This window comes from Cherax quadricarinatus, chromosome 5 (assembly GCF_038502225.1).
Source record: "Cherax quadricarinatus isolate ZL_2023a chromosome 5, ASM3850222v1, whole genome shotgun sequence".
NCBI classification, from domain to species: domain Eukaryota; kingdom Metazoa; phylum Arthropoda; class Malacostraca; order Decapoda; family Parastacidae; genus Cherax; species Cherax quadricarinatus.
Window position 1 is genome coordinate 8,180,663 of NC_091296.1, and position 17,792 is coordinate 8,198,454.

The following is a 17,792-nucleotide window of genomic DNA, read 5'->3' on the forward strand; positions in this document are numbered from 1 at the left end:
CCCTTGCCCTTAGGGTTCGATCCCTTTAGGTCTTTATAGGAATTGTGAACCTCAGCATACAGGTCAGCAGCCTCAGCAACTTCCTCAGCTTTAATCAGGTTACGTTCTCTGATGAATGTTCGTATCTGGTGAGGAAGAGCTGTCAGGAACTGGTCAGCAACCATGAAGTCTCTAAGAGATTCATAACTGTGATCAATTCCTGAACTCTCTATCCAAAAGTCGAACAAACGAAAGAGTGTTACTTGTAACTGCTGAAAGTTTTGGCCAGGCTGTAAGGTGGCATACCTGAAATCTTTCCTGTAAGAATTTGTGGTTTTTTGATATGCTTTAAGGATTGCCTTCTTCAGTAGGTTATAATTACATATGATATCCTGCGACAAAGTTGCATAGATATTCAAAGCAGTACCAGAAAATAACATTCCTAACCTGGTAGCCCAGGTGTGAGCAGGCCATTCACAGAGGGTAGCGGTATTTTCAAACCTGATGATGTATGAAGTAATGTCTTCACCCTCTGTGAAGGGAGGTAAATTAGGTGTTGGAATATGTGCACTAGCTGCATGATGTTCAATTACTCCTTCCTCTAATTGTTGTTGTGTAAGAGTTAACTTTTTATTCTCTAATTCAAGGTGAGCTTTTTCGAGCTTGCGATCCTTTTTTCTCTCTATTAACTCAAGTTTTCTAGCTTTTTCCTCACGTTCTCTAGCTCTTTCCTCACGTTCTCTAGCTCTTTCCTCACGTTCTCTAGCTCTTTCCTCACGTTCTCTAGCTCTTTCCTCACGTTCTCTAGCTCTTTCCTCACATTCTCTAGCTCTTTCCTCACATTCTCTAGCTCTTTCCTCAACTTCTCTAGCTCTTTCCTCAACTTCTCTATCCTTTGCTTTTTCCGCAAGTTCTCTTAATTTAACTTGTTCCTCACATACTTTAGCTTGTTCCTCACGTACTCTAGCTCTATCCTCATGATCAAGTCTATCACGCTCCTTTTTGTCTTCTCTCTCCCTTTCTAACTGTATATCTTGGTTTTCTCTTTCAATTCGATCTCTCTCCTTTTTATCCTCTCTTTCTCTTTCTAACTGTCTTTCTTGATTCTCTCTCTATTCTTTCTCTCTCCTTATTCTCTTCTCTTTCCCTTTCTAACTGTCTCTCTTCTCTCAATTCTCTCTCTTTCAAGTCTTTCCTGGATCTTAGCACTAATGAAAGATTCTAAATTTTTCCCTGTTATTCCTAACTTCCAGCATTCATCCAAAACTGGTATTCCTCCATACTTGCAAGAATAACTTAAACTACCAGGGGAAAAATGAAATGGGTATCAAAGAAAACAGAGGGTTCAATTCCTGCTCTGCTCAAACTGTAAATAAACCAGAGGGCTCGATCCCTACTTCAATTAAACAATATGTATTAATGAAAACGAAGGGTTCTATGCCGGCTCCTAGCAAACAGTAAGTAGAATGGGGTCCCTTGACCATCCAATCTTCTCACCAACAAATCAAGAGTGTCCTACGACAGTTCCCTTGATATAATAAAGAGCTCAATGAAACAAATTGTCACTGGAAAATCTCGGGTCCCTAGAGTCTAATCCTCCAAAGTGTTTCAAGCTCGAACAAAAAGGTGGCAGAATTAAATATTGTATCCTGCCTGACTTGACTTACAATAAATTGAGACTATAACAATCACCAAATCTTTTAAATACCTGTACCGTAGTCCCACCATAGAGATTGATTACTCATAGCTGGTGGTAACCGTCTGTGGTATGCGGCATTAAAGTTCCAATGGTAGATTCGAGATGGAGTTGAATCTTGATTCAGTCGAGTTGATCCTGGCAAGGTCGCCACTTGTGAAGGCTTACTCAGCCCGGTAACAACTTCAGTCAGTATTACTAAGGCTGGCTCCTCCTCAGGAAAATTAATGCATAGAAAAAGAATAAAAACTGACAAACATAAACACTATTAATTAGAATATAAAATATAAAACACTTAAACATGAAATATTGATCCTACATTAAAGAAAATGAAAAATGAAAAATATAAATGATATCTGAATTCAACGCTAATACATATAAAACTTGGGTGTCTGGTGTTGGTGTCACTGCGTGTTGTTGAAATCGTAGCCGTTGCTGATGAGGGGGGGGGGGTCGCAGGTGTTGGTGACAATCCACTGGATAGTTCTTCACAGTATAGCAGTGAATAATCTATCCCGATGACAGGAAAGCAGGTTCTTTACCGCTGCAATGATGAGGGGTTACCTCCTGCAACTTCATACAGATGCACAGGTAAGCATATATAACATGGGACATCTCAGGAAGTTAGTCCGTCTCCTTCAATTCTACTCGTTGATTGGCAGGTGACCCTCTCTGTCATTTCAAGCTGTAAAGAGAGACAGATTACCCACTGCTTAAGAAATCACTCTCCATGATAAGTACAATACCTAAAAGATATGGTGATTATTAAAACATTTAACCTATCAAGACTGAAAGGGCTAAGTTAATTATTGGTCAAAAGTGAAGCTTTCAACCAATAAGTCCACTAAAATATGATCAGGCATGTACTTACAGTAGTGTTGGGAGCTGTGAGTCGAGTGATTTACTGTTTGACCGGAGCCCCACACGTCACCTTTCGGGGGGGGGGAGAGGGAGGGGAAGGGATAGCGGAAGCTAGACTGACCCTACCTTAACAAGCAGCCGGCAATCAAACTATCACTTTCGGGGAGGGGGAAAAAGGGGGGGGGGGAATAGCGGGAGCTTGACTTACCCTACCTTAACAAGTAGCCGGCAATGAAACTATTGTTACTGTATACTCCCTCGCTACTCCTATCTCTTGAACTTTTCCCCTCACATAAATTGTTATAACTATGACCATAATTTTTAAAGGGGTGGACCGGTAAGCCAGCGGGAGGTCCCGGTCAGATGACCAAAACCTCCAACGGCGGGTCATCATGTAAGACCCATGTCAGGAAACACTTGGTAGGTAAGACACATAGGCAACCTCTGTAATCTGTAAATACCTTTGTAACTTGTCATGATTGTGACCAGACTTACCTGGAGTTCATTACCTTTGTAAATTGTGAGTTCATTACCTTTGTAAATTGTGAGTTCATTACCTTTGTAAATTGTGAGTTCATTACCTCTGTAACTTGCTCAGCTATCAAAACTTTGGAGTCCAGTCCCTGGACCAATTATGTACCTCTGTAATCTTTTGACTACCGCCCACAGGATGGGTATGGGGTGCATAATAAACATATTAAACTAACTAACAGTTAGGCAACTTTATTCCGAAACGTTTCGCCTACACATTAGGCTTCTTCAGTCGAATACAGAAAGTAGGCAGGAACAGTAGAGATGTGAAGACAATGTAATCAGTCCATCACCCTTGAAGTCGTAGAATTTGAGGTCAGTCCCTCAGCCTGGAGAAGTTCAGTTCCATAGTCAGGAACTATCCAGATAGTTCCTGACTAAGGAACTGAACTTCTCCAGGCTGAGGGACTGAAAACCTCAAATTTTACGACTTCAAGGGTGATGGACTGATTACATTGTCTTCACATCTCTACTGTTCCTGCCTACTTTCTGTATTCGACTGAAGAAGCCTACTGTGTAGTCGAAACGTTTCGGAATAAAGTTGCCTAACTGTTGCCTATGTGTCTTACCTACCAATCTGTCGGTATTGTATACCATATTGATGTTCAGGAAACACTTGTTCTGTTTCCTGACGAACCTTACCTAACCTAACCGTGAACATGGACAACCGGTGTAAGGAAACACGCCCAATGCTTTACCCTCGCCGGGAATCGAACTCGGATATCACCGTCTTAAGCTAGAGCTCTTGCCACCAAGCATCTCCTTATCTCCTGGGTTTTTCTCTCTAGTTTAAGTCCACACTAATACATAAGTTGCCCTATTTGTAACTTATCCGCTGTTAGAATACCGTATCAGTGAGTTTCAGGTATCGTGGGAGACGACATCCACCCAGACACACACACACTCGCATGATCTGATTAATTGTCATAAAATTATAATCCAGAAAGAGGATTTCTCTGAACTACTATTTTGTGTTCGTCAATGTCAAGTATCACCTGTTTGTAGGTAAATGGTGTTTGGTTCAAAACACTTCTCTGTATCTAGTTTCTGGTATCTAGGTGAGATTTACCGTACACTGACAGTTCATAATTAAATAATGACCTCGGGTTATAATTTGTCGTAATTATCACGCACCGTTTTTATAATTGGCAATTAACCCATATTTTAGCAGTTTCCCCCATATGTTCTCTCTAGTGTCACGTCATCTACAGTATCTCACTTCCATAACGATTTCATTGCTGTTATTTCATTTATATGTTAATATTTCGATAACTATGTTAAGTTGTACAAAATTTTTGTTCTCTGTGCCTAGTAAATAAACACAAATGGTAACAGAATGAACTGAAGCTAGGTTATTGTTGCAGGTCAAGCCTCAGTGACCTCCGTGAGAACTTCCACGACAGAGTGACTTCTTTTGGTGAGCGTGTGACCTCAGTGGAGTGGCCTCAGGTCAACGGGCACTGCGGGGTCCAGCAAGGTCAGAGGTCGAGGTCAGAGTCGAGAACACGAGTACGGAGACGAGTGATGAAGAGAGGCAAGATGAGGAGAGTGGAGTGGTACTCGTCCTGCTTCTGCTTTGTAAGTGCTAATAGAATTGAAGACGCGCTCTTGATCCAAAGAATTGGAGTTACCCTCCCCTTCCTTGGGTCAAACCCCCCCCCCCTCAGTTTCCCCTTCCATAGGCGCTGTATGACTAACGGGTTTAGCGCTTCCCCTGAATATAATATTTCTGGTTTGTATATTATTACTATATTGAATATTATACACAGTCATCCATATTGGTCCTGTATTAACCTTCTGCCATGAGTGTCAAAATGGAAGCTTGTTAAACGTTTGTACTCGGGCAGGATTGCTGGTTCTTGTCCAGGGAACAAGCAAGACGACTTGCCAGTCTTAAAGATTTCTACATACATTAAGTATGCATTTAGCTGTATTTAACTATCTTAATGGTTCTTATTCCTGTAACGTTTCCAGTAGGTGACTTGGAATTGCCTCGCAATTGACAGTAGGTCTGCTCAGTGTTCCTTCTTTCTTATGTTCTTTCCGCTGTATAGCCCTTGTGGCATAGCACTTTTTTATTATTATAATAATAATAATAATTATGTTCTTTCCAATTTAGGAGGCCAGGTCTGAGACCGGGCTGCTGGGGCGATGACCCTCTGAGCCATTAATTAATTGATAAGATGCACGAGTTTCTTAACCCGTAAACGGTCCAAGCAGATCTACGTTCACATGTGTAGTGCTACAAAAGTAGATATAAGTTTTTTTTACATATTTTCAAATATAACAAAAAAAAGTAGATCAAAGCTTTTTTACACATTTTCAAATGTAGAAAAACAAAAAGATCTACTTTTTTTACATGCTTTCAAATGTTGAAAAAACGTATATATACGTTTGGACCGTTTACGGGTTAAAAAAAAAAGAACGACTTTAGCTGGTGTTAAGCCTAGAAACAAGATTCTTCTGGACTAATACTTAAGCTGACTGTTACTATAAGGTGTAGCATCAGACAGGTAATATACACCATTGAAATCATGTCACCAGACATTTTAATATTTCTCCTGATAAAGAAAACACCCCAATCCACACGGGAGGGGGGGGCTAATATGAAATTAAGGAAGCTTCATTGTCATGGGCCCCTAGTTCCGGAAGGGCCCCACATGCGACTTTAGCCTACACTGCTTAAAATTTTAGGGGCTACTGTATGAAAAGGGGTTGCGAAGGGCTCCCAAAAAAATGTAGGTCCACCACTGCATCCACCCACTGACTACATTATCTCTCTCCCCCCCTCCCACTGAAGCCACTGATTACACCCCCTTTCCCCTCTGAAGCCTCCACCTGCCCTCTCCCCCTCATCTGAAGTTACTTCTGGTTGGCCTTGATCTTTATGTAGAAATGTATAAGCATTTCTTGACAAATATTTTACCACAGAGGATTTATAGTCTTTATAAATGTCAGCCAGAATATTTTCCCAGTTTATCTTCCATCTTTGAATACAGAAAATTTGTTTGAATCATGGTAAATAAGTAAGTACTAAGTAAGTTTACTTATATGTAGAGAACACCATTAGGTCACTTCCCTTAGTATTGAGCTTTATAAAGTTGTATCAACACTGTGGGTTGTAAATAAGTGAAGTAAAGTTGGTTTATTTAGGTACATTACACAAGTTTAGATTTTTATGGTTGTCATGCATAGCAACATATGGAAATAAGTCACTGTGACTTTTTTAGGGGGGAGGGGGTTATCCTAGGTAATTAACACATATGCTGCTATGAATGATAATTGTACTTATGTGTACCTGTACCTAAATAAGCTTACCTTTCGTAGAATAACCCAATAAAGCCAAAGCAATTTATTTCCACTGCAGTCTGCATTATGGCGTTATAAAAACTGTTCATGAAAGCTGTCCACAGGTACAGCTCATGTATCAGTAAATTCTAATGACACATCTTCCAGACATGGTCAAATGGTTGGCAAAAACTTTAAAAAATTGCTAGGATCCTTCACCAGTGCCAGATTTGGGGGAGAAACAGGAAAAGTGCCAAGGTTCTTCTTGTCTTAAGCAGAGGCTACAAGGCCTTGTTGAAACCTCTGCTTGAGCTAACCCTTGCATTTTTTCCATTTGCTTTTTCAGATTTGACAGTGATGCAGGATTCTTTGTAGCCCAGTCCCTGGACCCATTATATACCTCTGTACTCTTTTGACTACCGCCCACAGGATGGGTATGGGTATGGGGGGGATAATAAAGATATTAAACTAGCAGAACTGCAGGATTCTTAGTAATTTTTAAACTCTAGTTTTTTTCTTGTTTTTGGGGTATTAACATTAAATATTCCTGTCACTCAGTGGGCAATGCACTCAACTCATACGCAAAGTGTCCATGGTTCAATCCCCAGCTTGGGTAGAAACTTTGGGCATGTTTCCTTAAACCTGCTGCCCCTGTTCACCTAGGAGTAAGTAGGTGCCTTGGTGTTAGCTGACTGTTGTGGGTCACATCCTGGGGGAAAAGATTAAAGGGCCAGACAGTTCCCAACAATGCACTGACTTTATTGTGTTATCCTGGGTGGTTAACCCTCAGGGTTAAAAATCCAAACAAAATCTCTGATCGTGGGTTCTATCCCAACCCATGGTATGGTTAAAATCTTATCTTGTCTTATCAGATAATTAAGACAAACCTCGGAGTATACATATATTCTTAATAAATAAATAAATTAACATTGATATTTCTTCTTAGTCTTGAGTCTTGTAAGAGGCGACTAACATACTGGGATCAAGGGGCTATTAACTTCTTCTCCTGTATACATTACTAAAGTTAAAAAGAGAAACTTTGTTCTTTTTAGGCCACCCTGCCTTGGTGGGATATGGCCAGTTTGTTGAAAGATTTCTTCTTAGCTAGTTTCACATGCAGGGGTCGGTATTGTTTACTGACTCTCTTATTGCTTGAGAATATTTTGAAATGTGGGTGTTAATACAGTTTTTTGTGGGATTAGTAAATGATGTCATTAGTCAACATATCCTATTCATCTATTTGGGATCATTATTATTTGACCTAATTTCTCTCTGTAGAATGTGTATTCTTTGGGCACATTGTACATTATTAAGAAAACAGTCAGATTCACAGATATAATCAAACAGATAGTGAGAAAAGATACTAGTCTTGTTATAACATATTTTCCAGGACTGGCCTCCATTAAGTATACAGAACCCACACAGGTAAATAGTTTTAGAGGGCAGACAAGCATTCAAGAGTGCTTCCGAGTCCTACCTCAGGGTAAGGCTCGGGATATACAGTGGACCCCCGCATAACGATCACCTCCGAATGCGACCAATTATGTAAGTGTATTTATGTAAGTGCGTTTGCACGTGTATGTTTGGGGGTCTGAAATGGACTAATCTACTTCACAATATTCCTTATGGGAACAAATTCGGTCAGTACTGGCACCTGAACATACTTCTGGAGTGAAAAAATATCGTTAACCGGGGGTCCACTGTACTGTATTCATTATGTACATGTATACAGTACTTGACAAAGTTAATCCTGGATGAAATGTTGTAATGAAGTTTTCTCTGTAAAAATAGTGTCTTCCTCACTTGCATGATTGAATTTGTAAAAATTAATCTTAACTCTGAGGGGTTTTGCAACCTTGGCATATAATGCTTATTAGAGGCAATAGTTTTCAATTTGTCATGTCATGGTGAGCTATTTCCTTTAGCCTAACAAAAAAATTATTTAGCTCTAATTAAAGATGCATTATCCTAAAATAAAATATGAATTTAAAATTAGTCACTTAAATTTAATCTTTACATTGTGTGAAAAATCAACGAATTGTAACTCACGCAAAAAAAAATACATTCCGTATGGAGGACAGGTCGTTGAGGCAACAGTAATGTAATGAATAGTCTGGCTTCTATTTTCTCATGTGTAGTTATGAGATGTATAACCAGTGTTCTTTCCTCTTACAGAAAGGCTCCGAGCCTCCGCAGATTGAGCATGTGGTGTCAGAACAGCCACAGATGGTTCAGATGGCACCACCGCCTAACATGACAGACAATTTGGCACCGGAGGAACTACAGACCAAAGTCACAGAATTATTGGTATGAGGCTTTTCCTATCATGTACTATTTTAATTTTTATGAGATAAACATTCAGATAGTTACAGGAAACTGAATCAGAGCAAAATTAATTATTACTTTCTCATGAAATGCAGTACAGGTGTCCCATGCTTTATATCACAGCTGTGTTTTGGGCCCATGGAATATAAAACAAAATTGCTTAAAACAAGCCCAATATGATGTGTAAAACATAGGGATACAATTTTGCCAATTCCACACATCTTGAGAAATCTTCTTTCACCAAACCGGCCGTATCCCAAAAAAGAAAAGCGAAAGTTTCTCTATTTAAATTTAGTAATTTACACTGGAGAAGGAGTTACTAGCTCCTTGCTCCCGACATTTTAGTTGCCTCTTACAACACGCGTGGCTTATGGAGGAAGAATTCTGTTCCACTTCCCCATGCAGATAAGTGGAAATAAACAAGAACAAGAACCAGTAAGAAAATGGAAGAAAACCCAGAGGGGTGTGTTTAAATATGCTTGTACATGTATGTGTAGTGTGACCTAAGTGTAAGGAGAGGTAGCAAGATGTACCTGAAATCTTGCATGTTTATGAGACAGAAAAAACACCAGCAATCCTACCATCACGTAAAACAAGTACTACAGGCTTCCGTTTTACATTCACTTGGCAGGATGGTAGTACCTCCCTGGGCAGTTGCCTCTACCAACCTACTAACTAGTTCTTGAGAAATGTTTACCTAAAAATAGGAGCTTGCCACACATGCACCAAATGATAATGTAAAAACAATGATATGGATTTGGTCCCAAAACAACTGAGGAGAAAATGCAATGCAACATTCAGTCATACTCCTTATACAATTAACACAAAACTGAAATTTGGAAAAAATCAAAATTTCTCTACTTTTACCTAAAATTACAATCGTACTGCATAGTGTCAAATGGCTATATATGAAGGAGAAAGAAAGTTGGTCCAAAAAACTTATGGGGGAAAAAACAATAAAATCCAAAAATAAATTGTACTCAGTCATCTTTACTCTCCCTCCTCCATCCACTACCAATCCAGCAGCTTGTCTTTAGGTTGAAATCCTTGTTTTTGAATCTCTGAACACTATTTTCCTACTTCTACTTCTTCCTTCCCTCTACTCCACTTTTCTAGTCACCAACATTACAAAATTATGATTTCAATAATAAAAATGCTTGTCTCAATCTGTTCAAAATAATGAATATCCAGTGGCCTCTTATTGAACTCAGAATTTTTTTTTGCTGGGGAAGATCTTGCTGCTACTAAAAAAAAAAAAAAAAAAAAAAAAAAAAAGAGGACTATTAGATCAGAGGCCATACATGAAGTCCAACCTTAACAAAAGTCTCTGACATGTGACCATTAATGACAATACTTCATTGTGACCTATCAGCAGAAGTGCAATACAGGGCAGCATCCTTATTATTTCTCAACTACTGTACATGGGTGACCTACTTAATGACTCCCGCAAACAAACTAGTTCTGTATGCAGATGATGCACCTTTTATCATTTCAAATCTACATCTAGTTGTCCTCAAACACTTAATAACGGATACATAAGGATAACTACTTGGATCACAATTAAAAAATTAAAAAATCTTCATCAGAGTACAAAACAAATTCTGGCCACAAAATAGAGCGAAACACCAACATCAAAGACCTGGGAGTGATCATGTCGGAGGATCTCACCTTCAAGGACCATAACACTGTATCAATCGCATCTGCTAGAAAAATGACAGGATGGATAATGAGAACCTTCAAAACTAGGGAGGCCAAGCCCATGATGACACTCTTCAGGTCACTTGTTCTATCTAGGCTGGAATATTGCTGCACACTAACAGCACCTTTCAAGGCAGGTGAAATTGCTGACCTAGAAAATGTACAGAGAACCTTCACAGCGCACATAACGGAGATAAAACACCTCAATTACTGGGAGCGCTTGAGGTTCCTAAACCTGTATTCCCTGGAACGCAGGCGGGAGAGATACATGATTATATACACCTGGAAAATCCTAGAGGGACTAGTACCGAACTTGCACACGAAAATCACTCACTACGAAAGCAAAAGACTTGGCAGACGATGCAACATCCCCCCAATGAAAAGCAGGGGTGTCACTAGCACATTAAGAGACCATACAGTAAGTGTCAGGGGCCCAAGACTGTTCAACTGCCTCCCAGCATACATAAGGGGGATTACCAACAGACCCCTGGCAGTCTTCAAGCTGGCACTGGACAAGCACCTAAAGTCGGTTCCTGACCAGCCGGGCTGTGGCTCGTACGTTGGTTTGTGTGCAGCCAGCAGTAACAGCCTGGTTGATCAGGCTCTGATCCACCAGGAGGCCTGGTCACAGACCGGGCCGCGGGGGCGTTGACCCCCGGAACTCTCTCCAGGTAAACTCCAGGTAAAGCTCTCGCTTCACATGGCAAGGGCCTGGGTTTGATTCCCAGCGAGGGTAGAAACATTGGATGTGTTTCTTTACAGTGGTTGCCTATGTTCACCCATCAGTAAAATGGGTACCTGGGAGTTAGTTGACTGGTGTGGGTCACATCCTGGGACAAAACTGACCTAATTTGCCTGAAGTGCTCTGCATAATAAGTGGCTTTCTATATAGTAGTATGTCATTGATGTCAGCCAGGACTGTATACCATGTACATGTACTTGTAGTAAATAAAGTTTTTTTTTATTATTATTATTATTATTATTATTAACAAGTCGGCCATCTCCCACCGAGGCAGGGTGACCCAAAAAGAAAATCCTTTCATCATCATTCAACACTTTCACCTCGCTCTCACATAATCACTGTTTTTGCAGAGGTGCTCAGAATACAACAGTTTATTATTATTATTATTTTATTATTATTTTATTATTATTATTTTATTATATTATTATTATTATTATTATTATTATTATTATTATTATTATTATTGTTATTATTATTATTATTATTATTATTATTATTATTATTATTATTGTTATTATTACACCCACAGTGTTAGGGAATAAAGCTGAAAATATTCATTTGAGAATAAAAGTAAATACACATGTTGAAAGACAAGTTGAAAGGAAAATTCTTTGGTATACATCTTGACAGCAAACTAAACTTCAGCACTCACATCTAGCACACGTCTTAGAAAATTTCTAAAACAGTGGATATTCTTTCAAAAATACATTGCGGTGTATCTCAAGCAACATTACTCTCAGTGTACTGCTTTCTATCGTTATCTCAATTATGTTACATGTGCATGCATGAGGATATAGAACAGCAACTCGCCTAAAACACATCATAACTCAACAAAATTCTGCTATTAGAATGTTCAGTTGACAACTCTACACATATGCTGCTTTGTATGATAATCTATATAACTGTATTTGTTGATACCTGAATAAACTTAACACCTGCCCACACTTCTTAAGTTAAAATTCACTCGACATACAAAAATCCACAAATACTACTGTGTATATTATGTATTGACAAATTACCACATAGAAGTATACATACCTTATAGGTATGTATACTTCTATGTGGTTGCTGGTAGACAGCAACCACCCAGGGAGGTACTACCGTCCTGCCAAGTGAGTGTAAAACGAAAGCCTGTAATTGTTTTACATGATGGTAAGATTGCTGGTGTCTTTTTTTCTGTCTCATAAACATGCAAGATTTCAGGTACGTCTTGCTACTTCTACTTACACTTGGGTCACACTACACATACATGTACAAGCATATATATACACACCCCTCTGGGTTTTCTAATATTTTCTTACTAGTTCTTGTTCTTGTTGTTTATTTTCTCTTACCTCCATGGGGAAGTGGAACAGAATTCTTCCTCCGTAAGCCATGCGTGTTGTAGGAGGCAACTAAAATGCCGGGAGCAAGAGACTAGTAACCTCTTCTCCTGTATACTGTATATTACTAAATGTAAAAGGAGAAACTTTCGTTTTTCCTTTTGGGCCCCCCCGCCTCGGTGGGATACGGCCGGTTTGTTGAAAGAAGAAAAGATTTCTACAAATACTACATGTACAATGTATACAGGCCTAGCTATATACAAAGCTCCTTGTTATGCTGAGCATTTTGGGCAGATTAGGTCAGTTTTGTCATAGGATGCGATCATACCAGTCGACTAATACACAGTACATTGTCTAATATATTTCAACCCCAATAATTATTATAACTAAAACTGTCTAAATAGTTTTGTATTATCTATTCATATAAATAATCCTGTTTTAATACAGTATTTAGCACAGAGTTTTGTTACTTAAAATAATCATTATATTAAAAATCCTGTCTTCAGAGAACTTAATTTTGTTTGACTTAGCATTCAAGTAATCTAGCTTCAATTATACAATATCAAGTAGTTTTAATTTCTAGCTTTATTATTCTTCCCAAAATGCTCTGCATAATCAGGGTCTTTTCAAAATGTCTGACGTAATTGTCACTTAGTTTTTTAAAAAGGGTAGATTTCACAAATAAAATTGTTTTTTTTTTTACTGTTTGTAAGAAGTCTGCCAAAAGTTTTGCTAGGCTAAAGGTAGCCTGATCTGTTCAGTGATGTTTATTGTCTCGATGATCACTGATTCTAGGCACTGTCATCAGGATATGTTCCCTTTAATAATAAGTGGGGCATATTTCCTTGCTCTAATAAATGATTCAGATTTAAATTCAAAAGTTTATTTCCATGGTACATTGTTTACACAGAAATGGGTAAGACTTGATAATGCATGTGGAATGCAATGTTTGTGTTAAGAGCATTACCACCATCTTCCTGGTGTTCTCAAATTTTGGTAATTTAAGTTCCTTGACTATACATACTTCTATGACTCAGAAAATCGTAATGACATGATTGCAAACAAACCATACCACGGGCGGGGATAGAACCCGCAATCAGAGAGTCTCAAAACTCCAGACCGTCGTATTAGCCACTGGACCAGCTAGCCACAATAAGATTTGTTCAACTAGGTATATTTCTACACTATAGGAAGGTTAACATAGGCACCACTGTGACCACAAATGCAAGTTTTTACAGACGAATCTCCAGCTAGCGTGGCCGTGAGACACTCTGATCGTGGGTTATATCCCTGCCCTTGGTATGGTTTGTTTGCAATCGTGTCATTACGATTTTGTGATTCATGTTGACGGCTTTGAGGGGTCTTGAGCTAGAGTTTGTCATGGCCACACTAGCTGGAGATTCGTCTGTAAAAACTTGCATTTGTGGTCACAGTGGTGCCTATGCTAACCTTCCTATGGTGTAGAAATATACCTAGTTGGACAAATCTTATTGTGGCTAGCTGGTCCACTGGCTAACATGGCGGTCTGGAGTGTTGAGACTCTCTGATCGCGGGTTCTATCCCCACCCGTGGTATGGTTTGTTTGGAATCGTGTCATTACGATTTCGTGAGTCATGTTGACGGCTTTGAGGGGTCTTGAGCTAGAGTTTGTCATGGCCACGCTAGCTGGAGATTCATCTGTAAAAACTTGCATTTGTGGTCACAGTGGTGCCTATGCTAACCTTCCTATGGTGTAGAAATATACCTAGTTGGACGAATCTTATTGTGGCTAGCTGGTCCAGTGGCTAACACGGCGGTCTGGAGTGTTGAGACTCTCTGATCGCGGGTTCTATTCCCGCCTGTGGTATGGTTTTTTTTTACGTACTTCTATGTGCTGTTTAATTCATGTCTGCATGAATAACTCATGATTGTGACCAGATGTTAACTTGTAAATAGTTCATTACCACTGTAACTTGTGCAGCTATCAAAACTTAGCAGCCCAGTCACTAGAGCCATTATGTGCCTCTGTAATCTTCTGACTACTGCCCACAGGATTGGTATGGGGTGCAAAATAAAGATACTAAACTAGAAACTGCTGTTCATCACAGTCTGTACTTGGCATATCTGGAGAGGGTTTTGGGAGTCAGTGCCCCGCGGCCCAGTCCATGACCAAGCTGTTATTGCTAGCTGCATGTAAACCAGTACCTGACCCAGCTGGTCAGGTACTGCCTGTAGGTGCCTATCCAGCTCTCTCTGGAAGACAGCCAGGGGTCTATTGGTAATCCCTCTTACATATGCTGGGAGGCAGTTGAATAGTCTTGGTCCCCTGACCAAGCATATTTGTGGTGCCCCTGCTTTTTATTGGAGGGATGTTGCATCACCTCCCGAGTCTTTTGCTTTCATAGGGAGTGATTTCGGTGTGAAGATTTGGGACTAATCTCTAGGATATATTCACCAGCCATGCATGCTCTTAGTTGGTTGTGTATGTGTCTGTGTCTGGTAATGTCATACATACAGTAGTACCTTGGTACTTGAACTTAATTTGTTCCAGAAGGTTGTTCAAGGGCCTGTCTGCTTGAGTACCGAACGAATTTTCCCCATAAGGAATAATGTATATTAGATTAATCCATTTCAGATCCCCCAAAAATACACTTACACAAGCTTTTTAATACAAAGTTTACAAGGCTAACATACTTTGAACACTTCACTATCTGTATCAACACTCATTTCAGGAGTGTTTTTCAAGAGACAGGAGTGCAGATGTTTTGCCTTTCTCGCAAATGAAGGTCTTAAGAAACACTATCACCAGCTAACTGCTTTTCAATGATCCAAATCAACAGCAATTTCTCAACTGCTTCAATTGTTTGTGGTCTTTGTTTTGTAATTGCTTTCACTCCTTTTGCAACATCAGTCTTTTTAATGGCCTCTTTATTTTTTTGTATTGTTGAGATGGTAGAGTTCACCATATACAACTCGGTAGCAAGATCAGACACGCAGGCACCGCTTTCATATTTTGCTATAAGTCCTTTTTTCATCTCTGTTGTGGCTCTAACCAATTTTCTTTTTGATTGGCTGTTATCACTAAGCCTCTTAGGCCCCATGGCAACTTATTTATACAAATGATATAAAAAATATCAAAAAATGTGAAGAAACACGAAATAGTTTACAGCGAAGTTCTGGCAAGTCATGTTTGTTTGGTCGAGTGCTGAGCAAACGGTCGACTACTGAGCGATTTTTTTTAACGAGCAAAACGTTCGAGTACTGAGGTACTGCTGTGTATGGTTTATATATGATATGATAAATTGCTGCACTAGTACCCCTGCTCATTATTGAGTAGATTGTAGTGTTTCTTGTAGAGTAATCATATTTGGGAGTGGATAGGATTTTCTGGTCCTTATGTCTAGATGTTGTAAAAATTTAGGGTGGAAAACTTGAAAAACTCTCAAGAAGAAGCTAATAAGGACATCCTCATTTTGTCTTGTGATAGGAGAAAGATACACATATAACCAACACGTAGGAGAGAGAAACTTATGAGTACATTACAGTCATAAGACATACACTGTGACTAATTAAAGGCTCGAGTCGGATCGAAACAGTGTTACAAGTTTTTCTAATGTGTGCTAGTTATTTGTGTACTGTTCCAGTCATGGTATTGTACCTTCTTATTCTATAGGAGAAAGAATATACAAGCTCATTTTTATTAGTGGATTTGCAGAGAACTTTAAATTCAAGCAGTTTATCTGTTTTAAGAAGTTAGAGGTCTTGAAAGGGAAGTGCATTGTCTCTGTCTTTGATAGCAAATTTTATAGAAGTTTCAGCAGAGGTTTCTTGGGTTTGCAAAGTTGATTCTACTTGGTATAATAATAAGGATGTCATCCATGTAATCCAGCAACAGTTTAAACCAAAACATTGAAAAAGTAAGCCAAATGCAGTGCTGTACTGTATGACTTGACAAAGCTCTACCCTGAACAAAACTATCCCAATAAAAGATTGTTCTGCATATTGTCTTTATATGCCAATTATACAGAATATTTACATTTCTCTTGGCAGGATGAGCTGGACCTGACAGCCATACAGAAAAATGGAATTCTTAACTTCCCTCCAGAGAAGCAACTGCAGCTTCTCTATGATTACCACACTCTTAAGTCCTCTAATAAGGTAACTCATTATTTCAACTGCTCCTGTTTCTCTGTATTGTATGTATTTTCTTATTTCTTAGTGTAGCATTTACATTACAAGCATTGAACAGCCTTCACACACTGTAATCAATTTAAGCTTAAGAAAAACGTTGTAGCAGTTCAAACTTAATCTACACTATCTTAAATATTACGTATAAGATAGAAAAAATTGAGAATGATTTAGTTTACTCAATTGTAGGAATTAATGTGTATTGTTATTGTTATAGTCATGGGAAATTCTAAACTCATATGGATTAAACAAACCACAGAACAGGTGGTGCTTGAACCATAGTAAGTGAGTGGTGAAACTCCAGGCCAATATACGTATATACTGGCCTGGAGTTTTGCGACTTGCCATGGGTTCAGGCACCAACTGTTCCGTGTTTATTTGAAATCGTGTTATCACAATTTTGTGAGTCATAAAGGTTATTCAGCTTCTGGCATGTAAGTATCTAAGGAAGGTAACTCCAAAGAGGAAGGTGACTCCAAAGTCTTAGGAACAAGATCCCTTCATCACCATTAAAGCATTCCCTTGTGTGCTAAACCTATTGGGGAAATTTAGCCCAAGTAGTGGTTAAGCTTAAGACATGCACGTTAATCATATTAAATGTACTGTAATTAAAAACTTGTTTGCTTAACAAAACACATGAACATAGTTTTAAAAACATCATTATCCTCCAGAAAATTGAGCGGCCAGAGGCGTACATCGCTAAACTGGACGAGTACTCTGAGTTGACAGTACCTACAGATCAGTACCAGCAGCACTCCTGGCTCAAGTACACAGAGGGGCTCAAGACAGCATTGGCCACTCAGAGCAACACTTTTGTTAACGAATTTATGGAAGCTGGTGGCCTGGCATCCCTACTGCAGTTCCTCACCAAGATGGATGACACAACGTTCCAATCTAGCATCCACATGCATGTGATAGCCTGTGTCAAAGCTTTGATGAATAATTCGGTAAGTACCATCATAAATTAATGTTGTATAAATTTATTGAATAGTTTACTTATAGGTTTTATTGTCACCTATTGAAATAAGTTTATTGAATACAGTGGACCCCCGCATAACGATCACCTCCGAATGCGACCAATTATGTAAGTGTATTTATGTAAGTGCGTTTGTAAGTGTATGTTTGGGGGTCTGAAATGGACTAATCTACTTCACAATATTCCTTATGGGAACAAATTCGGTCA

General features: G+C 39.1%; 1 protein-coding gene across 3 annotated transcripts in view; it reads left to right on the forward strand.

Moving 5' to 3' along the window:
* DAAM (disheveled-associated activator of morphogenesis-like protein) overlaps positions 1–17,792 on the forward strand; it is a 368,710-nt gene that overhangs the window by 225,319 nt on the left and 125,599 nt on the right. For all 3 annotated transcript variants that reach the window (XM_070099657.1, XM_070099673.1, XM_070099665.1), the window contains exons 4-7: positions 4,432–4,645; positions 8,531–8,662; positions 16,472–16,579; positions 17,281–17,556. In XM_070099657.1, coding sequence (XP_069955758.1) covers positions 4,432–4,645; positions 8,531–8,662; positions 16,472–16,579; positions 17,281–17,556 — 730 coding nt within the window. The remainder of the gene's footprint in view (positions 1–4,431; positions 4,646–8,530; positions 8,663–16,471; positions 16,580–17,280; positions 17,557–17,792) is intronic.